The sequence below is a fragment of the Euphorbia lathyris genome, chromosome 7, assembly GCF_963576675.1.
Source record: "Euphorbia lathyris chromosome 7, ddEupLath1.1, whole genome shotgun sequence".
In the NCBI taxonomy this organism is placed as follows: Eukaryota; Viridiplantae; Streptophyta; class Magnoliopsida; order Malpighiales; family Euphorbiaceae; genus Euphorbia; species Euphorbia lathyris.
Genome location: NC_088916.1, coordinates 24,993,731 through 25,017,118, shown reverse-complemented (window position 1 = coordinate 25,017,118; position 23,388 = coordinate 24,993,731). Strand labels below are relative to the sequence as shown.

Sequence of the window (23,388 nt, the reverse complement as noted above, 5' to 3'; positions counted from 1 at the left end):
TAAATAAGAAAATCAATTATCTTAGTGGTAAATAGTGTGGAATGTAGATGAAAGGTCTAATGTTCAAATCCCATCAGCAACAACATTTTTTTTTAATTTTTATACTCAAAACGACGTAGTTTTGAATATTCTCACCATAAGGAAGTGTCATCACCTAAGAGGAGGTTCTCACTTGATCCCTCCCCTATATATATGTGTGTGTGTGTGTCATGATTTTAAAATTTACAAATAAGAGTCTATGGGTTGATCCCTCCCCTGTATATATGTGTGTGTGTCATGATTTTAAAGTTTACAAATAAGAGTCTATGGATTGTAAAATATGTCAGTGAATTTTTCGGTGGAACAATTCTTGTAATTTAGTTAATTTGAAAAATCAGACCTTATATATTGAATAATTTGCAAAATCAGTTTTTCAATTACTTCAAATCGCTTCATTTTAAGGTAAATAGCCACTACAACATTTTTTTATGAAATTTATGAGTTTGTAAATTGCACAACCCACATATCATATCTGTAACCTTTTAAATCACGAGACTGTCTTTGTAAATAGGCCAAATCATATCATTTATTTTTGTATTTTTTCGTGCATATAATTATTAAATATTCTGAGATGTTACAATACCTCAATCTAATTTTTTTTAATTATAACTTTAATTAATAATTTAAATTAGATTAGATTGAGTTTAGTCATATTTAAACTCTCTCGATATTTATAACTTTTTTAATTAAAACATTGATTTTTTAATTTTTATAGGCATTACTTTTTTCAGTAACAATTTAACTAATAGAGTTATTAGGGAAAGACTCAATATATATGAAAATTATAACTGAGGAGGCTTAATTTAAAAAAATAAATAATTATCAATTTAATTTTTAAAATTATGAAAGTTGGAGGACTTAATTACTAATTTAGACAAAATTGGAGGTGCGTGCGAAACTGCCTGCCTAGTATTAGTAACAAACTTGAAGAGTTTTTTTTTTTTTGAAGAAAAACTTGAAGAGTATTAAAAGTTTAAAAAATATTTTTATAATTTAAATTCAACAATTAGGAAAAGACCAAATTCTGCGTACACCTCTTCCACATGCAAATCTCAATTTCCTCCATTTTTGATCTCTTTGTTTCTGCATGGGTATTGGATCTTACAATCTCATACTTCTCGTCTGTATGTGTAATATTATGAAGGCGAAGATAAACTAAAGGGATAATCGAGTTCAATAATGATTATGGAATGGAAACAGTGACTGTTGGCGCCAGATTTTGTTTTCGCTGTTATTGTTGGGGTACTTTCAGAAAAGTAATATGGCGGCGATTGACAAAGGAATGTCGGTTGATAACATAAAGGGCCTGGTCTTGGCATTGTCTTCTAGTATATTTATAGGATCCAGCTTTATTGTCAAGAAAAAGGGATTGAAGAAAGCTGGTTCTTCTGGTCTAAGAGCAGGTAAGAAATTAATAATTAAATTGTTTCCAGCGTTTTTTAGATTTGTTTTTGTTTTTTTGAATTTTTTTTCTTGGTTCACTTGCGAGATTGTTCGAAATCAGTGTGAATTTTGGGATTGGTTTTGGTTCCTGTATTTTCAATTTATTGTTACCATTAGGCAGTTGGGGAACGATATGGTTGATAGGCTTTTTCTTAATTCTGAGTTGCTGTTAGTAGCGGAAAGGATGGTTTGGTATTGTGTGAAAGTAGCATGATAGAGTGTTTCTGCTTTATACCCGGTGAAATTTGGGTTTCTTGACTGCCATGCACATACACTGAAATAAAATGCTTCCAATGATGTGATTATTCTCATCAATTGAATTGTATTCTTTTGATTTTTAGTTTCTGGTAGGGAAAATTGTGTTGTGTAACATTTGCAATGTAAAACTAACGACAATTTTGCAGTGTGTTACTATCTTATTTGGGCTTGATTTTATTATTTTTCCATGTGATGTTGCATTCTTTTACTGTGCCTGAATTTATTGACTATTTCAGGTTCTGGGGGTTATTCTTACCTATATGAGCCACTTTGGTGGATTGGCATGATTACAAGTAAGTTTTTTTAATAGCCGTCTTATACCTCTTAGTCAAATGTAATGAAATAAATGAATCTACAGATTTACTACTATTAAGTAATGCTGCTAATACTATATCAAAGTTCATTTAAATGGTTATGTTTGTTAATTATACAATTTCTATATGTAATATGATAATTATTTCACCAACTAATGGGTGTATTAAGTCTCTATCTCTCTCTGCCACCCTTATTGTGCTTTCTGGATTATTGTCTATAACATGATATGAACCCCTCCCTATTATCTTCCTTTTTTTTGTTTTTCGTTGGATTGGACGAAAGGTGCAACAAAGACTTGTAGCTTAAAGTGTATACATCATGTCATGTACTGCATTCGTTACGCATAAACATATACCATTCTCCTGCAAAAATGTTAAAATTGCATTTATTCTAGTTTTTTTCTTTTCTTGTCTCTGAATCTGTCATTGATTTCTGATCATTTATGTTGTCTCGTAATGTGTTAAAAATGTTGGTCAATAGATAGCAAAAACGTAAAAATTTGATTGATTGTGCTCAAGGGGCTAGGGTTCTTGGATACATAAGTTCATGTCCGTTTGTGAATGGGGAGATGTATTATTACTTGGTAGGTTGCATAACTGAGAGACCGCAGGACATTAGACCTAGAATATTGTGTTCAATAGATAGTTTTTTGAAACAGTAATTGAAGGAATTGGCAATATGTTTGGCATTATTCAGGCACAAGATACTTCCCTGTTACAAACATTATATATGGAACTAGTTTTGATCTGACTAGCTTAGTCTAAAGGTGACTTGGTGAGTTGAGCATTATTGCTTAGTGAAGCAAAAGCAAACTATTTGGCATGTGCTCAGTCAAACTGTAAATTACTACACTTTAGCTATTTCAGTTTTTTTTATTATGTCACTTACTCATCAATACAAAACTAGAGTTAGACTTCCAGTTTGTCAAATCATTGGCTGCACATATTTTCATATTTGACTGCATGCTTGATTTTGTAATTTATCTTGTAGGAGACTCAACCCAAGAGCAAATCTAAAGTTGAATATTGGGACACAAATAATTATCTCAATACCATCTGAATTTATTTTCTTGTATAATTTCAGTTTCTTTCCTACCTATCATCGAAAGCTTGTAGCATGTTTGAAAAAGTTTGAGGAGCTAAGAAGATTCATTTGTGTGTTAAAAAATTAAAATGAGCGTCTGACTATAATTTAACAGAAACTTCAAAAATTATTTTCTCACTCTATTAAATCTGCCCAAAATGATGTATCAACTTCTTGGTTAGGCTTTATTGGGACATTTGAATTCTCATTTTATATCATTTACATGATGAGATATTTTGATGAAGTTCTTTGATAATTATTTCTATTATTACTAATATAAAAATGGAATTTTATACGACATATATCCTCATCATTTTTATGCCATATGTTTTTCAAAAAATCTTGATACTACAAAATATATTAGTAGTATATATCATGTTTCTGGTTTCTATAGTTTTTGCTGAACATTTATTTAATATTGAACTACTCAATGGTCAGTGGATGCTTTCTTCTTTCATATTCATAAGTCATTTATGTTGTTGAGACCTAGACTACAAATTCCATCTTCAGTCATTAAAATTGTAATTAATATTCTTTTGCTTGTTATTTGAATAAGTTCATCACATGTTGCTCTTAGTAAACTTTTAGAACGTTTAGGTCTAAAGTACAACTTTACTGGATCTTTTATTTTAACTTGTATGTTGTAACCTTTTATTCATATGATAGAATGTGGTTTTCTTTATTTTCAAGGAATGCCTATGAAAATGACCAAGTTGTAATTCAACATGTGGAGAACCTTATCATGATTACTCTAACAATTAAGGATATCTGTGACGACCTTGTGATGCCTCCGATTGACTATAATCTGAAACCTGTGGATGACTCATTTTTATATTTTTCCTTACATGTGAAGAGTCTGCAATCTTTTTCTCATTTTCTAGAGCATAAAGTTTATGCATATATTTGATTTTAGTACATGATATCCTAATACCCTATATTTTCAAATAATCTTTCACTTAATGTTATTAATATTATCATTTTACCATTATTTATTTTTTTCAAATTTTTTAGATCCTTTTTCTTACATAGATGAATATTCCAGTTTATGGTGTCAATTCAAAGACTAAGTGCATTCTTACACTACACATTTTTTATTATGGCAGTGGTGGTTGGGGAAATTGCAAACTTTGCAGCATATGCATTTGCACCAGCTATTCTGGTCACTCCTCTTGGTGCAGTCAGCATAATTATCAGGCAAGAGAAGATTTAAAGTTGAAGAATATCTAAATATCTGGTTCTGATGCTAGCTTCAACATTTCTCTTGCAGTGCTGCACTAGCACATGTTATTTTAAGGGAGAAGTTGCATATTTTTGGTATTCTTGGTTGTGCTTTATGTGTTGTGGGTTCAACGACAATTGTATTGCATGCTCCTCAGGAACGTGAAATTCATTCTGTTGCGGAAGTGTGGGACCTTGCAACAGAGCCAGGTACACATTTAATATCCAGGGGAAAAAAGGATGAAGAAGTACGATCTTTTTTCCCTGTGTTTTTTAGATCATGTCTATTTTCTGTTCCTCATTAATTATCTTATTTAAAGATATGTATTCTCTGGGAATTTGCAGCTTTTCTTTTCTATACTGCTTTTGTCATGGGAGCAGTTTTTATTTTCATTGTCCGACTTGTACCCCAGTATGGGCAAACCCATGTTATGGTGTATATAGCGGTTTGTTCACTTGTGGGTTCATTATCGGTATGTCTCTGTTTCATACTCCTTAAATACGTTTATCCTGTCTGTTTGTCATTTACATAGAGACACATGCTTTCATATTTGTTTTGTTATTCTAATCCTCGTTCAACATTCTATCAGGTTATGAGTGTCAAAGCACTTGGAATTGCTCTGAAGCTAACTTTCTCAGGAATGAATCAGTTAGTATACCCCCAAACATGGGCCTTTACATTGGTAGTGGTTACTTGTGTGGTCACTCAGATGAATTATTTAAACAAGGTTACTTTTCTCTTTGTAGTTTTTTAACTCCTTATTTAGGCTGTTAATAACTCTTGCATTAACCATACACTGATTTATTTTTAATTCAGGTTATTTTAGCATAAATGGAATATAAGTCTGGTTCCTATAAGAAAAATGAGTCACAACCTTTTACGGTGTTAGCTTTCCAGATTAATGATGATGATGACTAACCTTGGACTTCATGTGATGGCATGAGTTCACTGAATCTTATGATTTTCAAATTTCTATTTGGTTCTACTTAATTTGTTCACTATCATTGTTAGTAAACCAAAAATTTGACCAACCTAAGAGTACAATTTACACCTTTATCTTTTCTTATCATTGTAATGTCATAGCCCTTGGCAGCATACATGTTGGATACTCACCTTATTAGAGAGAAAGGGGAAAATGTCATAAAAGTAGTTGTTTTTCCATAAAACTAAAAACTAGTTAGTTTAAGAGCTGAGTAATTTTAGTTTCAAAGAGCTGAGTTTAAATGTTGAAAATCAGCCAGAATGTAATAGAGGTATTGAAGGCTGGAATATTAGACTGAGGAATCTTATGTAGTTTAATTTTAGCATCTTATTCTATTGCCAATCTCAATGAAAAGGCTTATTGATTGGCTAGAGATAAAATAGTTGTAAGGATAAACTCATGGTGACCCTAACGGATGTCTGCAAGCTGCTGAGCTTTACAAATCAGAAGGACATATATGACCTTATCAAAAGAACAATAGTACCAAAATATCCAGGCCAATTTGCCATCATTTAACAGTTCTATGTGCCATAATGGTGCGAAGGTAATTGTGCCTTATCCAGACACAATGATGTGTCTATGTAGCTCTCCTTTGCAGGAATTGCAGCAGAAAATAGTTTTTAGAAATTTGTCCAATAGTAACTAATAGCACCTTCATAAGTCTCTAACAAACGGCTTTCACTTTGGACAAGGGGTCACAGAAATATGGGCTTTTAAACTAGGAAAGTACAAATCAATTATAGATGATACCAAAAGAGAAAGCTTCCAACATAAATCCTTTGCGGCCTAAAGGGAACTCAGATGGAACTATCTAGGGGTTTCAATCTGTAAAAGATGTTGCAGGAAAGAAGAAGAGCATAAATTGAGAGGAAAACAAATCATGCCTATTTTTTGATGATGAACAGTGAAAGTCTTCACTTTGCGAGCAAGAGTAGTAACTGAATACTGCAAGCAGTTGTTAATCATAAATCAATAGATAATAGTAATAGAAAACTTGTTGTGGGTAAGATCGCTTCTTGTTTTATTCGAAACCCGGTTGCATCATGGTTTTTGTTTATGGTATTTGTTATATTTCTAAATGCAGGCTCTTGATACATTCAACACAGCAGTTGTGTCACCTATATACTACGTGATGTTTACATCCTTAACCATTCTGGCAAGTGTAATCATGTTTAAGGTATTATTATCGAAGTATACTTTTTCTATCCTTTTCTTTTGGTCTTTTTCTTTGAAATCAATTTTTTTCAGCCATAAAATTTGATGCAAATTCAGTGAAAATATTAGCTTGAATATATTCAAATACATAACTCTTATTTATAGTTTGAATTGTTCTTCTGAATTGCTACTTGCTAGTAACGACATAGTATTTTTCCATGCTTTACATGTACTAGCAATTCAAATGACATCATCAGTGGTATAGGTCTTGGTCAAACCATTATCATAATATCTCTTTTGGCATTTTCAATGTTTTTTAAGAATCTTGTTTGATTTGTTGAAAATAATATTCTTATATTTGTCATTTGAGAAATGTTTTTTTAATAAAATAAAATTAAATATTTATCTCAATGTAATCCTTCTCTGTTATATAATTCAGGATTGGTCTAGACAGAATCCGACGCAAATTGTTACTGAAATGTGTGGATTTGTGACTATACTGTCGGGCACTTTTCTTCTTCATAGGACAAAAGACATGATGGAGGGTGAGCATTATCAAGGGTTTCATCTCTGTGATGTAGAGTAAATTTCATCATGTTTCTTAGATAACTGAGCCTCAATTGCAGGTTCATCACCATCTCTACCAGTGCGGCTGCCAAAGCATGCAGAAGAGGATGGATATGAACCCGAAGGATTTCCTCTTCGACGCCAAGAATCCTTGAGACAAATAGTGTGATTCATTGACGTACCCTCATTCCAGATGTTGCATATGTTTTGGCATGATGGGGGACATGTAAATTACCAGCACATTGAGTTGTTCCTCCATATTCTTCGAGGTTTGCAGAAATGCTTATTGACAGAAAGAGAAATATCAATTTCGGCCTTTGCCATGTTGAGGTATTTAATGCCTCCCCTCCCTATTTTTGCTGGCAGGGCAATACACCATTGTGAATTATCGTTTTTACCACGTTGAATACTGTGTATATGTTAGCTTCAATTTACAAAGAAAAATAGATTTCCTCTGATACTCATTTACTCAATGACCCTGGGGAAGGTTGCTCCATAATTTTTCTGGTAAAAGACTATAATTTCTCTCTTTTGATTTGAGTTTCAAAGATACCTTATAATCATGTATTTTTGTTCAATCTTTTTACAATTGGTTCAGTAATCATAGAATGAAATTTGTCAAAAATTCAGTGATTTGGCATACTGTTCTATTGGAACCTATTATTGTTGCTCCTAAAAAAGGTTATACTAGCAAATGCACTATGTCTTCCAAGTAATAAAGTGCTCTAGTAGAATATCGTTCTACTAGGGATGAGAACAAACGCCAAGTTATTCGCTAAAAGTATCAAACAGTTGATGCTCTTAAAAAGTAACCTATTTTATAAATATTGTGATAGAAACTTTTACACTAAGAATAAACAAGTTAATCTAAACGATGGATGATACTAACAATATAAAGTTCACTTTAAGTATTAATAAAACAGAACAGGTTGAAGTTGTAATCAGAATAGACAGTTAACGGCTAAGTTTTTTCTTTTTTCACATGAATGATGTTAAGAACATAAGATTAGGGTTTTTTTCTCACTAATATCATCAAGGCCAAGTCTCCTTTCGCCCAAAAATCCTATAAAAACTTATTAACTAAGTCTTATTAAGTTAAATTGTTTTTAAGCATTAAGTTTGTATACATGTAAAAACTCCTACTACGTGGCTAATTGTGTCCCATCCATAGAAAACATGTGCCTAACTACGTTTCCATTTTATAAACCTAGTGTCATTACATTTAGTCAACTAATATATAATATATGGGTTAGCTACTCTCTTAACTTATGAAGAACGCCTCAATCAACAAGACATTATTAACAAGAACCATAAGCTTGCAGTCCGCTTAATCTCCACTGCCTTAAACTAGAAAAAAAAACACAATCACTGTAAAGGTTGAAACTTGGCTTAGCAGAACATGTATGAAAATGATATATTTAAGTGAAATAGAATTAGCAAAGCATATAGAATTTGAGAAATTTTATCTTGAGAACAATCAATAAATTTACAAACTAACATTGAAGAATAAGAATCTTTTATATTTTTTGATATTGTTGGTCAGAGAGGGACCGATGTCCGATGAACTCACTCCGATGCTTAAGTTAGCAAAGGTTGAAGATGATCAAAGTATTAACTATTGTTATGTTTTACATACCTAATGAGTCATCGTCATCATCATTCTAGGAATGCACCCTAATGAGCCATCATCATTCTATTTATAGTGGCTATTAAGCATAGTCATCGTCATTCTAGGAATTCACCCTAATGAGTCATCGGACACGTGTCAACCTTCGGTTGGCTCAACCATGCTCAGATTGTGACGCCTTCAGGTGGTGCACCCTACTATATAGCAAGCGTGCTGCCAGGTGTCCTCATTCCATTGGGTTTGAGGCCTTTAGGCCTCTAGAGTGTCAGGTAGTGCACACTATCATGTATCCTCTGTCTTTTGTGCAACCGTTTATCTTAATCCAATGGTTGCTCCTTCAACTGTACGACTATTGGGACGATCAGTGGAAATTCATCCATGTGGCTGAAGGGTTTCGTTCCATCTTTAGGCAATATTCCTTTCTCCAGATTGGACGGTTCATATGTGTCGTATGAGAAATGATGTTCGATTTGCTTATCCAGGGAATTGTGTGAAGGACTCTAAAACACTGTCATTTCATCTTATGAAGATTTTAATAAAATGCCTGCTACCATGGGGTAGCTGGCCGAGGAACTTGCATCTTTTTGTCAGTGCATGTCTTGCTAAATGTTAATCAAACCTGCCTTTCTCGCCACGTTATTGGCCATGACTCTTCGATTATTGTTCCTCATCATTACCTTCATTAAATGTAGGTTGTCGAATCACCGTCGTTGTTTTGAGCACTTGGAAACGTCTATATATACCCAATGTTTGATCTTTGATTTCTTTCTACTTTTGATTTCTCTCTCAAACCTCTGTTGGGATTTCAACGTCATTTCATTCTTCTCCAGCAACCTAGCTTTTTCCGTCCAAGTAAGTATGTCGATATCTCATTTTCTCTGTTTTATCTTCTTCTGGTATGGCTCCTAAAAAGAAAATCATCTTCCAACGAACCCTCCACTATCAAGCCTAAGAAGGCCCGTGTGCTAAAACCTAAAAATTTCCAGAAAATCTCCTTTATGAACGAATTTCCCTTGATTGAGTTGACATCTAAATACCCAGCGTTTTAGCGGCTAGGGGCTATATGTATTGCTTAATCTAGAGCAAGTGATTACCCAAACACCTGAAGGTCACATAGGTTTTTATAAGATTTTCTTGGAACAAGGAACTAGACTGCCAAACGGCTAGCTCGACCTGTTGTCCCTGTTCAAGCTCTATGATGAGCTGAATATGGTTACGACTAAGCCTCTCTTCCATAGTATGTCGACTCCCACCATTCGGGGAAAAGGACGATGCTATTTGGTTTAACAAGACTCCGTCTAATCGGAAACCATTTATTAAGAACAAAAGCTCCAACGTGAAAGATTTCAAACCTTATTGGTTTTGGGTTCGTGTACTAAAAGACAAAGAGAGGAGGCCAGTAGAAAGGGCCTTGTATCCTGAGGGGTTACCCTTTCGGACCTCATGAAATACCAGACCCGTCTACAAATCCTTTTAGAATGAGCTGAGAGAACTCAGTGAAGAAGAACTAGGTTCCTCAGTAATTGACCTTAGTGGAGTTGTCCTTTACTCACTAAGAGTTCTTTAACCATCTGCGAGAAGATAAATCCTTCTTTTTCGTAACCGTGCCTTATTTTCTTTAATATAAGGTTTTTGTTTTTCAATCAGTAAGAGTAAGTGTCATTTATTAAAAAAAAAATATTTTTCTTTTATGAAGAAAAATGCATACAGATTATAGGAAACTCACTTTTGTTTCTTTTATTGTTTTGTTTAAAAGTCCCTTCAGTTTTCGTTTTGTCTCTCTGTTCAATCTGTGTTCCTATTCCGGTGATAACTTCTACACATTTCGAATTCGGCCATATTTCTATCGTATCTTGGGAGACGATAGTCAATTGCAGCTAAACCTATCTTAAGGAAACTAGTATAATCAAGCCTTAAATTACTTCGTCCGACTTTTCGGTTCGTCTACATGTTTAAGGAAATTCGATAATTTGATTTGATTTCTTGTAATTTCAGATTAATGATATTTTCTGATAATTTCTTATTGTATAATTGTTTCTAGATCTTTTAATTTTTGGGGGTGAGAACAAGCTACCAATGGTGCTATTAAAAAGTAACATGTTATATAAATGTTGTGAAAAAAAATTCTAAACTAAAAAGAAACAAATTAATCTAAACTAACATATCATAAGAACATTATCAGCAAGTTTCTCCAATTTTTCCATGAATAATGTTAAAAACATAGATTTAAGGTTTCTCTCACTAAAATCATTAAAGCCAAGTTCTTTTGAAAATTAACCCTTAAATCCTTGAGAACCATTGTGTACTTGAATGCTTAATTCTAGCATTTTAGATAAGTTTGCAATTTGAGGAAGCAAATGTCAATGCATTTAAACATTTTGAATTTGATTAGTTAATATTTCTAATAATAAAGAAAAGAAAAAGAATGAAATGGAGAAACGTATTGCATTCTAATTTACTATGTATAGAATCAATTTGAATTTAGATTGCTTCGTGTTAACTCATAAATTTGAAGTTGAAATTAATGCTCAATTTCCCAATTTGAGTAGCAAGGCTTTAACAACTAGCTTGAATTTAGACAACAAACAAAAACTCTAACTTTACGTTTGATTTTATTTTTCGGAACTATTTCTTCCTTTTTAATTATCAACATGGGATAAAATGTGTTTAGTAAAATTTCGAAACAACTGTTTTTAGTAAAAAAAATAATATTTACTGCCTATCCGGAACAATAAATAGCTAACAACAATAGTGAACAATAAACATGAATTGGGGCCTGAATCTATCTATGCTTAGGATCCGATTCTTTCAGCTGTTTCTGTTTGCTGTTTGATGTTGCCGTTAGTTGTTTGCTGTTGGGGATACGCAGAAAATAATAGTTGTTTTTTCCTGCAAAAAGCAGTTGTTTTGGAATTTTATCAAACATTTTCTATTTCCTGTTCAATATTGAAAGGTAAAAAAACAGTTCCGGAAAATGAAAACAAACGGGTATTTAATTGTTAATTAAACGTTACGAATAATTAAATTGATCTTTTTTTTTTTATTGTTGTTGATAATTATATGGTAAACTTTCAAGTGGAAAATCACGTTTAGAAGTTAAATCCCTTTCAAAGCAAACTCTATAGGGTCAACGACAAATAATCAAAGAAAAGAAAATGCATTTTCTCCTAAAAATCCGGCGGTGGATGAGATGCCTATTTTTCATGGTATTAATATTAGCTTTTATTTTTGCTATGAGCAATCAATAATACAAGATTGCTTTGTTGAGGGTTGCAATTTTATACAGTGTACATAATATGTAAAACGTTTCGTACACCATTGAAGTATTCCCTATCGGAGATTCACCAGGTAATTAGTATCGAGCGGTTATAAAAGTTTGGATAATATTTCAAAAGATCACAAAAGTTTAATGTGTCTTAATAAAATTATTTAAGTTTGTTTTTATTCCTGGAAAGTCACCTTGAATGTTTTCCGATCATTTTTCCGTCGGAATTGATTACGTGACATCTAATCACATGTTTCCAAGTCATGCGGCATAAAAAAGAAATTAACTCAAATAAATAAGAATTGTCAATTAAAATTTTAATCTTAAATTAATCCATGTGGTATATCGATTGTCAATTAAAATGTGTAGTTACATGCCTCATCAACAATTTTAACAAAAAAGATGACTGAAAAATGTTCAAAGTGACTTTATTTGAAAGAAAAGCAAACTTCAACAATTTTATTAAAATAAATTAAACTTTTATAACATTTTGAGGAAATTGTCCAAACTTTAACGACCGTCCATTAATTATCTGAGATTCACCTCTTACTTTTTTTTTTAGAAAAAAAAATCTATTTGTCTTCTCCTTTAAATCACCATCCAACAAACTTTATTTTATTCTTTTACACATTCGTATAATAGCAAAGCTATATTTTGGTTTTATAGTGGCTCTAATTTCTAACTATATAATTATTTCTAAAAACACAGACACTATATAATTATTTCTAAAATTACAAGAACTAAGTAGTAGTGTATTAGATAAAAGTACATATACCTTATAATTATTTACCTTTGTTTTTAATAACTTTTTATATTTTAATTTCGCTATACTTGTTTTTTTTTATAATATAATTTCTGGTTAATAGATCTGTGAGCTCACTCATTAACTAGGTATTATTCTCCGTGTCAATAGAGATGAGGTGTATAATTGAATATCAAAATATTAAAATAATTTGATATTAATACCGAACTGAATGATATATAAAACTGAAATATAACCGAATCGAATTTCGATTCGGTTTTAAAACGAACAAACCGAATTAGTAAAAAATAAAAAAATATATTTTTTAATTCCTTATTAAATTTATCTAAACAAAAAGAATTTGAAATGCTTTCAACAGTACTAAAAATAAATAAATTTGTAACATTTAATATATATATATATATATAATGTAGAATATGTATAATTCGGTGTTGTTCAATTTTTCACATTCTTTTATCAAACCAAACCGAACAGAATATCAAAATACACCTAAAACTAAAACCGAACTGAAGGATAAAAAAAATCGAACCGAACAAACCGAATTCAATCGGTTCGGTTTGGTATGCAGTTTACACCAGACCAATGCACACCTCTAATAGATATGGTAATTACGTACAATTTTGACTACATGACACAAACCCAATATAAATTTAAGGGATAAGGTACAAAAATACCTCTAACATTTATGGCCAGAAGCAATTTTACCTTTAATATTGGTAGCCAAAAACAAATTTACCCTTAACATTGTCAAATTGGATCAATTATAGATTTTATATTAATTCATAACAAGTTTAATTTAATTCTGGTTGAGTTTGGTTGTTGAGATTCTGGATATTACATCCAGTTCGGTTTCATAATAAAAATAAACAGAAATATAAAAGAGAATATATATATATAAGGGATAAGATATCAAAATAGGCCTAAAGTTTTTGGAGAAGTACCAATTTAGGTTTTACGTTCAAAATAACACAAATATAGGCTTAACGTTTATAAAATAACATCAATTTAGGCTTAATGTTTACACCATAGTATCAATTTAGGAATTACTAACAGAACGTGACATGTCATCCATCAAGTCTGCCAACTCAGCGCCATGTCATATAAGGTACCAAAATAGGCCTAAAGTTTGTAGAAAGTATCAATTTAGGCCGCACGTACAAAATAACACAAATATAGACTTAATGTTTATAAAATAATATGAATTTAAACTTAACGTTACAAAATATATCCAATTTAAACTAAACGTCACAATTAATCATATTATATTCTTTCCCTATTAATTTTATATGTTATCTTTTTCTATTTAGTTCAATTTTCTTATTTATTATAATACAATTAATTATTATTCTTGCCCATTAAGACTTTATATTTGTTTTTCATCAATGATTTCATGACTCCTAAATTCCACGGGCTCATGTAATATATGCAAACTAAAAGTAATTGAATATCCACAAAATTAACACTAGTTAAAATGATATTGATATATGACCATATTGACACACAAAATATCAATTGTCAACGGACAATTCATCCAAAATGTTACCATATAGTCGCACAAAATCCAAAATACCTAATATCAGTTCCTTAATTTGTACCATGCTAGAAAAATAAAATTATCTTTTTGACATAGCTTAAATTAGATATATTTTGTAAACGTTAAGCTTAAATTTGTATTATTTTGTAAACATTAAGCCTATATTGGTGTTATTTTGTACGTGAGGCTTAAATTGATACTTTCTACAAACCTTACCTATTTTGGTACCTTATGTGACGTGACGCTAAGTTGGCAGACTTAACGGATGACTTGTCACGTTTTGTTAGTAATTCCTAAATTGATAAACGTTAAACCTAAATTGATGTTATGTTATAAACGTTAAACCTATATTGGTGTTATATTCAACGTGGAGGCTAAATTGATACTTCTAAGAAAAAAACTCTATAAAAAAAAATTGATTGGACCACATAAGTGGAAGAGCCAAAATCTTGTATTAGGATGAGTTGGTCCCTAAACTAAAATCTTAATCTAAAAAAAAAAAAAAAAAAATAAGAATTGTTTGTATTAGTTGAACTAATATGTCCAAAAAAACCCACCAATTTTCATCTCTTAAATTAATTCTTCTTCTTCTTATTCTCTCCCTTATTTTACACACAATACAATTTCAATTCAAATCACCAACCCCATATCCATCCATGACTAGCGAAGACTTCACCTTCCCCACCTTCACCGATGCCGTGGATTCACCGCCATTATGGTGTTCATCTCCGGCTGCCTCTCCTGATTCTTCCCACTCCACAAAAACCCCATCAAGAAATCAACAAGAAAATAGTGAAGAAGAAGAGTATAAATCAGCAAGAAGAAAGAGCTTTTCTTGGATAGAGAGAGGCCATATTTCAAGATGGAAAAGTGAAGAAAAAGAAGAGAAGATGGATATGCTCTGGGAAGATTATTTCAATCAAGATTTATCCACATTAAAGAAGAGAACAACTTCAGATGATACTTATATCAATATCAATATGGGATGTGTTAAGCTACAACCACCAGCAGCAGCAGCAGATAATTTAAGGTTGTCCAAAAATGGGAGATTACAAAAACATAGGAATTCTGGAAGTGGGTTTGTTATGTTCATCAAAGTATTGAAAAAGCTATTCTTGATGCACAATTCAAAGAGTCATTTTGTTCCAAGAAATCATTGCCCTGTTCATGGAAGGCCACCTGTAAACCTCTCCCGCTGATGCTTAATTATCAATTTAACAATCAGATTTGGGCTTCTTCAACATCCAAAGACTATGAAGGTTTACCACTTTTCTTTTTTTCTATGTCAAATTTGCTTCTTCTTTTTTCTTAAAAAAAAAAAAAAAAAAAAAAAAAAAGAAAAGAAGTGGAAGGAATTGTGCACACGTACATAATAAATCATTATATATACTGATACAGTAGTCAATGTTAAAAAAAAAAAAAGGGCGGCCCGGTCGCATTACGCGTCCCCGCTGAGCGAGGGTCCGGGGAGGGGTCCCACCACAAGGGTGTATTGGGGGCAAGCCTTCCCTTGCCAATTTAATTGGCAAGAGGCCGCTCCTAAGACTCGAACCCGTGACCTCTGGTCACACGGCAACAACGTTTTACTGTTGCGCCAAGGCTCGCCCTCTGATACAGTCAATGTTTATTTGGTAAAAATTTAAAAGTAAGCTACACTTTCTATAATACTAACATTAATTAATCAAACTGTTTTGATGGATCTTTTCATGGGAGGGATCAAGTGAGAACTAGGTCTTACTTAGTTACGTGAGAATAAGATGAAACGACGTAGTGACACATGTGCCATCTACTACTAGGACACTTACTTTAACTTGTTTATTATACAATTCTTTTATCATATATTATTAAGTGCCTCTGATGCTAAAAAAATCCAATACTATATTTTTTAAATAAAAATACACTTGCTTTAGTTTGTTCCAGACCTGGGCATGGGCCGGTGAATCCGCCTGCCCGGCCCAGGCCCAGGCCTATTTAGCCGGGCTTGGACACATGAAAATGTATTCAGGCGCGGCCCGTACAAGCCCATCAAAAACTGAGCGGACTTGGGCTTTACACATTTTATATCGGGCCGGCCCGGCCCGGCCCGATTAACATATATATTTTTATTAAATATATTATATAATTATATATATATATTAATTATAATTTAATAATATAATTTTATAAAAAAATGAAAACATTTAAGGTTTTGTAAACCTAATCTCTTCTCTTCAAACGCACAACAACAAATACAAAACACAAAAGAAGATGTTGGCAGCCCTCCTTCACCACAGCCCTCATTCACTGCCGCCGCATCCTTCACCGCAGCCCTCCTTCACCGCCAACAAATACAAAATACAAATATGCCTCTGTTTTTGTTTTACACACAAAATCAACTCTCAGTTTTTTAATTATATATATTTTATTTTAAATATACAGATGGGCTTGGACGGGCGGGCTTGGGATTCATATCTCAGGCTCGAGCCCAGCCCGAGCCCGATTAAATTTCTGCGGGCTGGGCTGGGCTTGGGCTCAGCAGGCTTTATGAAAAGCCCGACAGGCCCGGCCCGAGCCCGGCCCAGCCCGGCCCATGCCCAGGTCTAGTTTGTTCATTATACAATTCTTTTATTTATATATTATTAAGTGCATCTGATGCTAAAAAAAATCCAATACTATATTTTTTAAATAAAAATATATTATATATTTTAATAAAATTTCATATTAATATTTTATTTATATAAGAAAATATATTTTTTAAAACATACGTTAGAACATATATTTTAACTTTTAAAACACGAACTATGAAGTTTAGAACGTACGACATATTTTTTAGAACATAGGTTATGTTTTTTATAACATGCGTTATGTTTTTTCGAACTATAAACTTTAGAACATACGTTATGCTTTTCTTGTGCATTATGTCGCGCCCTGCTTAATATACCACTGTCCTTGTAGCCTCTATTGTGTAATATTTGACACATGCACTTATTAATATCGATTAAATGTGCATAATAATAAATTATTAATAGAAAAAAAAGAAATGCGCATAATAATGAATTATTAATAGAAAAAAAAAATCCAAAAACATGCTCCAATTTCTTATTTATTTAATTGCTCTATATTTTTTTGTAATTTATGTTTTAAAATGTTAAGGACGATGTTCTAAATAATGTTACATATGTTCTAAACTTTATAATTTGTGTTCTAAAAATTAAGTATAATGTTTAAAAAAATCAGTAAATATCTCGATCATTTTTGCACTTGTTCTATAATATAATTTATAACTCATGTTCGAAAAAACGTAACGCATGTTCTAAAAAGCATAACTTATGTTCTAAACTTTTTAGTTTGTATTCCAAAAATTAAAATATATAATCTAACGTATGTTCTAAAAAATATGTCGTTTGTTCTAAACTTCATAGTTCGTGTTCTAAAAGTTCAAGTATATGTTCTAACGTATGTTTTAAAAAAATATATCATATGTTCTAAACTTTATAGTTTGTGTTCTAAAAATTAAAACATATGTTCTAAATTTCATGTCATAAGTTCTAAATATATTGTATGTTCTAAAAATATTTATACGATTTTATTAAAATATATAATATATTTTTATTTAAAAAATATAGTATTGGATTTTTTTAGCATCAGATGCACTTAATAATATATAAATAAAAGAATTGTACAATAAACAAACTAAAACAAGTGTATTTTTATTTAAAAAATATAGTATTGGATTTTTTTAGCATCAGAGGCACTTAATAATATATAAATAAAAGAATTGTATTCCGTCAAAAAAAATTGTATAATGAACAAATTAAAGCAAGTGTTTCAGAAAAAAAATATAGAGGAATTATACTTAATTTTTAGAACACAAATTATATATTTTTTAAAACATACGTTATAACATATATTTTAACTTTTAAAACACGAACTATGAAGTTAGAACGTACGACATATTTTTTAGAACATACGTTATGTTTTTTAGAACACGTGTTATGTTTTTTCGAACGTGAGTTATAAATTATATTATAGAACAAATGAAAAACCGATCGAGATATCTACTGCTTTTTTTAGAAAATTATACTTAATTTTTGGAACACAAACTATAAACTTTAGAACATATGTTATGTTTTTTAGAACAAACGTTATGTTATTTAGAATGTGAGTTTTTTTTTGAACAAAAAAAATGGCCCATATATTTACTATTTTTTTAAAACATTGTCTTAATTTTTAGAACACAAATTATAAAGTTTAGAACATATGTAACAATATTTAGAACATCGTCCTTAACAATTTAAAACATAAATTACAAAAATATAGAGGAATTAAATAAATAAGAAATTAGAGCATGTTCTTGGTTTTTTTTCTATTAATAATTAATTATTATGCACATTTGTTTTTTTCTATTAATAATTATTATGTGAATTTAATCAATATTAATAAGTGCATGCATCAAATATTAAACAATAGAATATACAAGGGCATTAGTATATTAATCAGCGCGTGGCAAAATACATAAGAGAAACAAATGGCTTAGTGGTAAGCAGTGTGAAGTGTAAGTGAATAGGCCAGGGTTTGAACCCTAGCAGCAACATCAGTGTTTTTTAATTAATTTTTACACTCAAAACTACGTAGTTTTGAGTGGTTCTCACCTAAGGAGTGTTCTCACCCAAGGGAGAGTTCTCACTTGATCCCTCCCCTATATATATATATATATATAGGGGTGAGATCCAGCGTGACAATGGCTTAATTTGTGACAAAGAGCTTATTGTGTGACATAACAAAACTACGTAGTTTTGATGATAATTAAAAAAGGGCAATGTGGCAAATTGGTAAATAAAATGAAAGAGAGGATAGAGAAAATTGTTTTATTTCTTTTCTTTAAAATACATTTTCCCGACATCTCTAACATCGTTTTTCGAAAATTTTTATACTATTAGACTCGTCTAAATTAGACGGTCATTTTAAGATCCCTGAAGCTCAAGTAAAAAAAATTCCGGTGAACGGAATCCGGGTGAGCGTTTTCCGGCGAGAAACAAAATACCCAGAAAATTCTTAAAAAATTACAGAAAATGTAAAACATTATTATAAGAAACTTTAATTCTTGGGTCAAAACAGGATTTCTTACGGTTTAGTCCCAATAAAATGTTTTCCTTAATTTTATCCATTTTACATGCTTCAACAATTTTTTGAGACTATATCGTAAGAAATTCCACTTCGACCCAAGAATTAAAGTTTCTTAGAATAATGTTTTACATTTTCTGGAATTTTTTGAGAATTTTCTGGGCACTTTGGTTCTCACCAGAAAATGCCCACCCGGATTCCGTTCACCGGAATTTTTTTTTACTTGAGCTTCAGGGATCTTAAAATGACCATCTAATTTAGACGAGTCTAATAGTATAAAAAATTTCGAAAAACAAGGTTAGAAATGTCGGAAAAATGTATTTTAAAGAAAAGAAATAAAACATTTTTCTGTTGGAACAATGCAAGTATTATATTGGAACAAATGGTACACTGATTTGGAACAATGTAAGTAGGACAAAAAAACGTACCCAGAAAATTATCAAAAAATTCGAAAACATGTAAAACATCATTTTAAGAAACTTTAATTCTTGGCTCAAATCGAAATTCCTTACAGTTTTGACCCAATAAATTGTTGAAGCATGTAAAATGGATAAAATTAAGGAACAAGTTTTATTGGGACTAAACCGTAAGAAATCCCGCTTCGACCCAAGAATTAAAGTTTCTTAGAATAATATTTTACATTTTTTGGAATTTTTTTAAAATTTTTTGGGCACTTTTTTCTTGCCAGAAAACGCTCATTCGGATTCCGTTCACCGGAATTTTTTTTACTTGACCTTCAGGGATCTTAAAATGACTGTCTAATATAGACGAGTCTAATAATATAAAATTTTTCGAAAAACGAGGTTAGAAATGTCAGAAAAATGTATTTTAAAGAAAAGAAATAAAACAATTTTCTGTTGGAACAATATAAGTATTATGTTGGAACAAATGGTACATTGATTTGGAACAACGTAAGTAGGACAAAAAACGTGTTCAGAAAATTATCAAAAAATTCCAAAACATGTAAAACATTATTTTAAGAAACTTTAATTTTTGGCTCAAAGCGAGATTCCTTACAGTTTTTACCCAACAAATTGTTGAAGTATGTAAAATGGATAAAATTAAGGAAAATGTTTTATTGGGACTAAACCGTAAGAAATCTCGCTTCGACCCAAGAATTAAAGTTTCTTATAATAATGTTTTACATGTTCTGGAATTTTTTGAGAATTTTCTGGACACTTGTTTGCTTGCCGGAAAACGCCCACCCGGATTCCGTTCACCGGAATTTTTTTTACTTGAGCTTCATGGATCTTAAAATGACCGTTTAATTAAGACGAGTCCAACGGTATAAAATTTTTTGAAAACGAGGTTGGAAAAGTCGAGAAAATGCATTTTAAAGAAAAAAAATAAAACAATTTTCTTTTTCCTTTTATTTACAAATTTGCCACCTCATTTTGATTAATTACAAAATTAGTCATTGTCACACAATAAGACTTGTCACACCATAAGAGATATGTCACACCTAATCTCTCCTCTATATATATATATATATATATATAAGCTTTTCATACTGAACTAAAATGCAAATGAATGTTTACAAGAGAATTTTTCATTGAAGCTTGTTACGAGTGTAATGTATCTCCTACAGACATTCATCATATCTTTTTTGAAAACCGAAATAGTGTTAGCTTTAGTAAATTGTTTGTTTTGTTCCTCCGACTTGTGCCTTCTTTTCCTAAAATGTTACAAGCTTTAAAGGCTAAAGTTAGCAAAAAGGACAATATAACAAAAGAATAAGTAATTTAATATCATAAATGTCATATTAGAAAATAACTAATAGATTTTACTATCTTATTCTTTGATATACCTTCGCAAGTTGAGGAGTGAGATCCTGCATGTTGAAGATGGTGTTGGGCTAATTACATCCGTGGTTGTCTAAGTATCTAGAATGGAACATTAATATCACAAAACTTAAATTTTTAATCCTAAAATCATCTAATTTCGTATTTGATTTCTCCTATAGTCTTTTTGTCAAAAAATTATAGCAATAATAGTCGCCGAAAAAGACCTATGGATAATACTAAGCTAGGTTTTTCACGTAAATTAAAAAATACATAGTTTGGCCTTCATATGTTTTGTTGATGTGAGGACTCAAACGACAGAGGATGAATGAAATTGACCGGGCTGAGTTTGGTGACATGCATTTTTTTAATCAATGAAATTGACGTGTCGTCTACGTGTCTTTTCCAGCCAGAATCTGGATAAATGGGCTGTAGGAGAAATCAAATGTAAAGTTTGATGATTTTGATGTTAAAAAATTCATTAGTTTGCCATTCCTAATACTTAGAGGATCATAGATGTACCTAAACTAAATGCTGCTTGACAGGCAAAATTTTGGTGAAGTATCGGCTATCTGAGAATGTGAAAGTACATGCCCAATTTTGAGAAGTACAAACTTGATTTGATCACGAAAATAGTGGCAGCCAATTTCACTGTGTTTGGTTTGTTTGTGTAGAACATTATTGGCAACAATAGCAAGTGCAACTTGATTATCACACTTCAAAATTGTGGGAGGAAGAAATTTGAGTCCAAGATCTTTAAGAAGGGTAGAAAGCCAAGACACCTCATATATAGTAAGAGCCATAACTATATACCGTGCTACAATAGAAGAATGAGCAACAACAAATTGCTTTTTGGCCTTCCAATAAATAAATGAATGACTAAGAAAGATGCATTAGCCTGCGGTAAACCTCTTTGTCATGGGGCAACTAGCCCAATCACTATCACAGTTAGGGGTGTCAATGAGCCTTGGTAGTTCACAAACTATTCGAGTTCGGCTCGGTCAAAGCTTGATCAAAGCTTGGGTCGATAGGGTTCAATTGGAGTTCAGGATCGGCTCGAGCACTAAGAAGCTAAGGTTGAACTTCCTTAGGTTCGACTCGAAAGCTCATAAATAGGTTTGATTTTTTTTATTACTATATATATTTCAGTAAGTGTTTGGCAATTTGCATTTGGACAAAAGTTGGTTTGTGCATGAATTGGATTAATAGTTGAATAGAGAAGTAAATGTCTAGATGAGTAATAGTAAGACAAATAATTTTCCCAATAAGTCTCTAATAGTATGTAAGATAATGCAAATGATCACCTTTACCAGGAGTGAGTTTGTTATGGTTGTCCATGGATAATTGTAAGGGTTTAGAATGTGGCATTCCATATGCTGTCATGATGTATTTGGTGTATTTGTGTTGGGAATGAAAGAAGCCGAGATTATGTTAATTTGCATACTTCAGACCTTATTATGTAATTTCTTAGTTTGCATATTTGAGACCTTATGTATTGTAAGATGTTTACATGAAGAACATATTTCAGTTATTTATAGAATTTCAACCATATTTAAGATCTAATAAAAACAAGTTAGTAAACATTACAGGAACAAATACTTGGTAAACATTCCTAAATGATTCTGTTAGTGAGGTTGCACAATTTTCAATCTATTTGCTTGATAAATTCCAGTATCTACTTTTGTTGAAATAAAAAGCATTCAAGTACAAATAATTGATGAAAATGTTTCTTATTGTGTATAACCAAGAATCCATCCACTGATTTATGGTACCTGAAGTTTAATAACTATTGGTTGTTTTTTTATTGACGAGAAATATTAGTAGTATTTTTAAAGATGGACACATCTCTAATCATAACACTTTAGCCTTTTAACGTTGTAAGTTTTCCATTGGAAACCTGCTTGAGAGCTACCAAATAACATTGTAAGTCTTCCATTGCAATACGCTTTCTACCAAATACCATTGTAAGTCTCATGTAATATATTTCCAACCAAATAACACTATAAGCAACCATTTTTAAGTTCCTACAAAAACAAGTTGAAGTTTAAAACAACATTTTTGGTAAACATTTTGTAAATTAAACTAGACAACTTATATATGCGCAAACTACTTCTCTCCCTTCTTCTTCAGTTTCGTCATTTTTGATTTGGTCCTCTGAGAGCATGCATTGGATAAAAAAAGAATAGTATACAATTGTTGTCAATTTACTTGATGTCTCAAAGCAAAAACTGACAAAAATTCGATAGGATTTCGC

At 31.5% G+C, this 23,388-nt stretch overlaps 1 protein-coding gene across 2 annotated transcripts; it reads left to right on the top strand.

Moving 5' to 3' along the window:
• Positions 1 to 1,031: 1,031 nt before the first annotated feature.
• Positions 1,032 to 22,602, top strand: LOC136200586 (probable magnesium transporter NIPA4). 2 transcript variants are annotated; one of them, XM_065990963.1, is made up of 10 exons: positions 1,032 to 1,442; positions 1,977 to 2,033; positions 4,242 to 4,332; positions 4,406 to 4,566; positions 4,702 to 4,829; positions 4,947 to 5,084; positions 6,424 to 6,516; positions 6,934 to 7,033; positions 14,971 to 15,509; positions 21,680 to 22,602. In XM_065990963.1, the coding sequence occupies exons 1-9, from the start codon at positions 1,301 to 1,303 to the stop codon at positions 15,447 to 15,449; spliced, it is 1,389 nt and encodes a 462-aa protein (XP_065847035.1). In that variant the 5' UTR covers positions 1,032 to 1,300; the 3' UTR covers positions 15,450 to 15,509; positions 21,680 to 22,602. The 2 variants fall into 2 exon arrangements, with proteins under 2 accessions (XP_065847035.1, XP_065847034.1); XM_065990962.1 differs by lacking the exons at positions 14,971 to 15,509; positions 21,680 to 22,602 and adding an exon at positions 7,121 to 7,672 and having other exon boundaries at positions 6,934 to 7,039.
• The last annotated feature ends 786 nt before the right edge of the window (positions 22,603 to 23,388 follow it).

Bases quoted from the DNA above. Each gene is read 5' to 3' on its own strand.
- LOC136200586 (XM_065990963.1), top strand. From the start codon at position 1,301: ATGGCGGCGATTGACAAAGGAATGTCGGTTGATAACATAAAGGGCCTG. The intron at 4,333-4,405 runs GCAAGAGAAGAT...TTTCTCTTGCAG, and splicing joins GCAGTCAGCATAATTATCAG to TGCTGCACTAGCACATGTTA. The intron at 6,517-6,933 runs GTATTATTATCG...TATATAATTCAG, and splicing joins CAAGTGTAATCATGTTTAAG to GATTGGTCTAGACAGAATCC.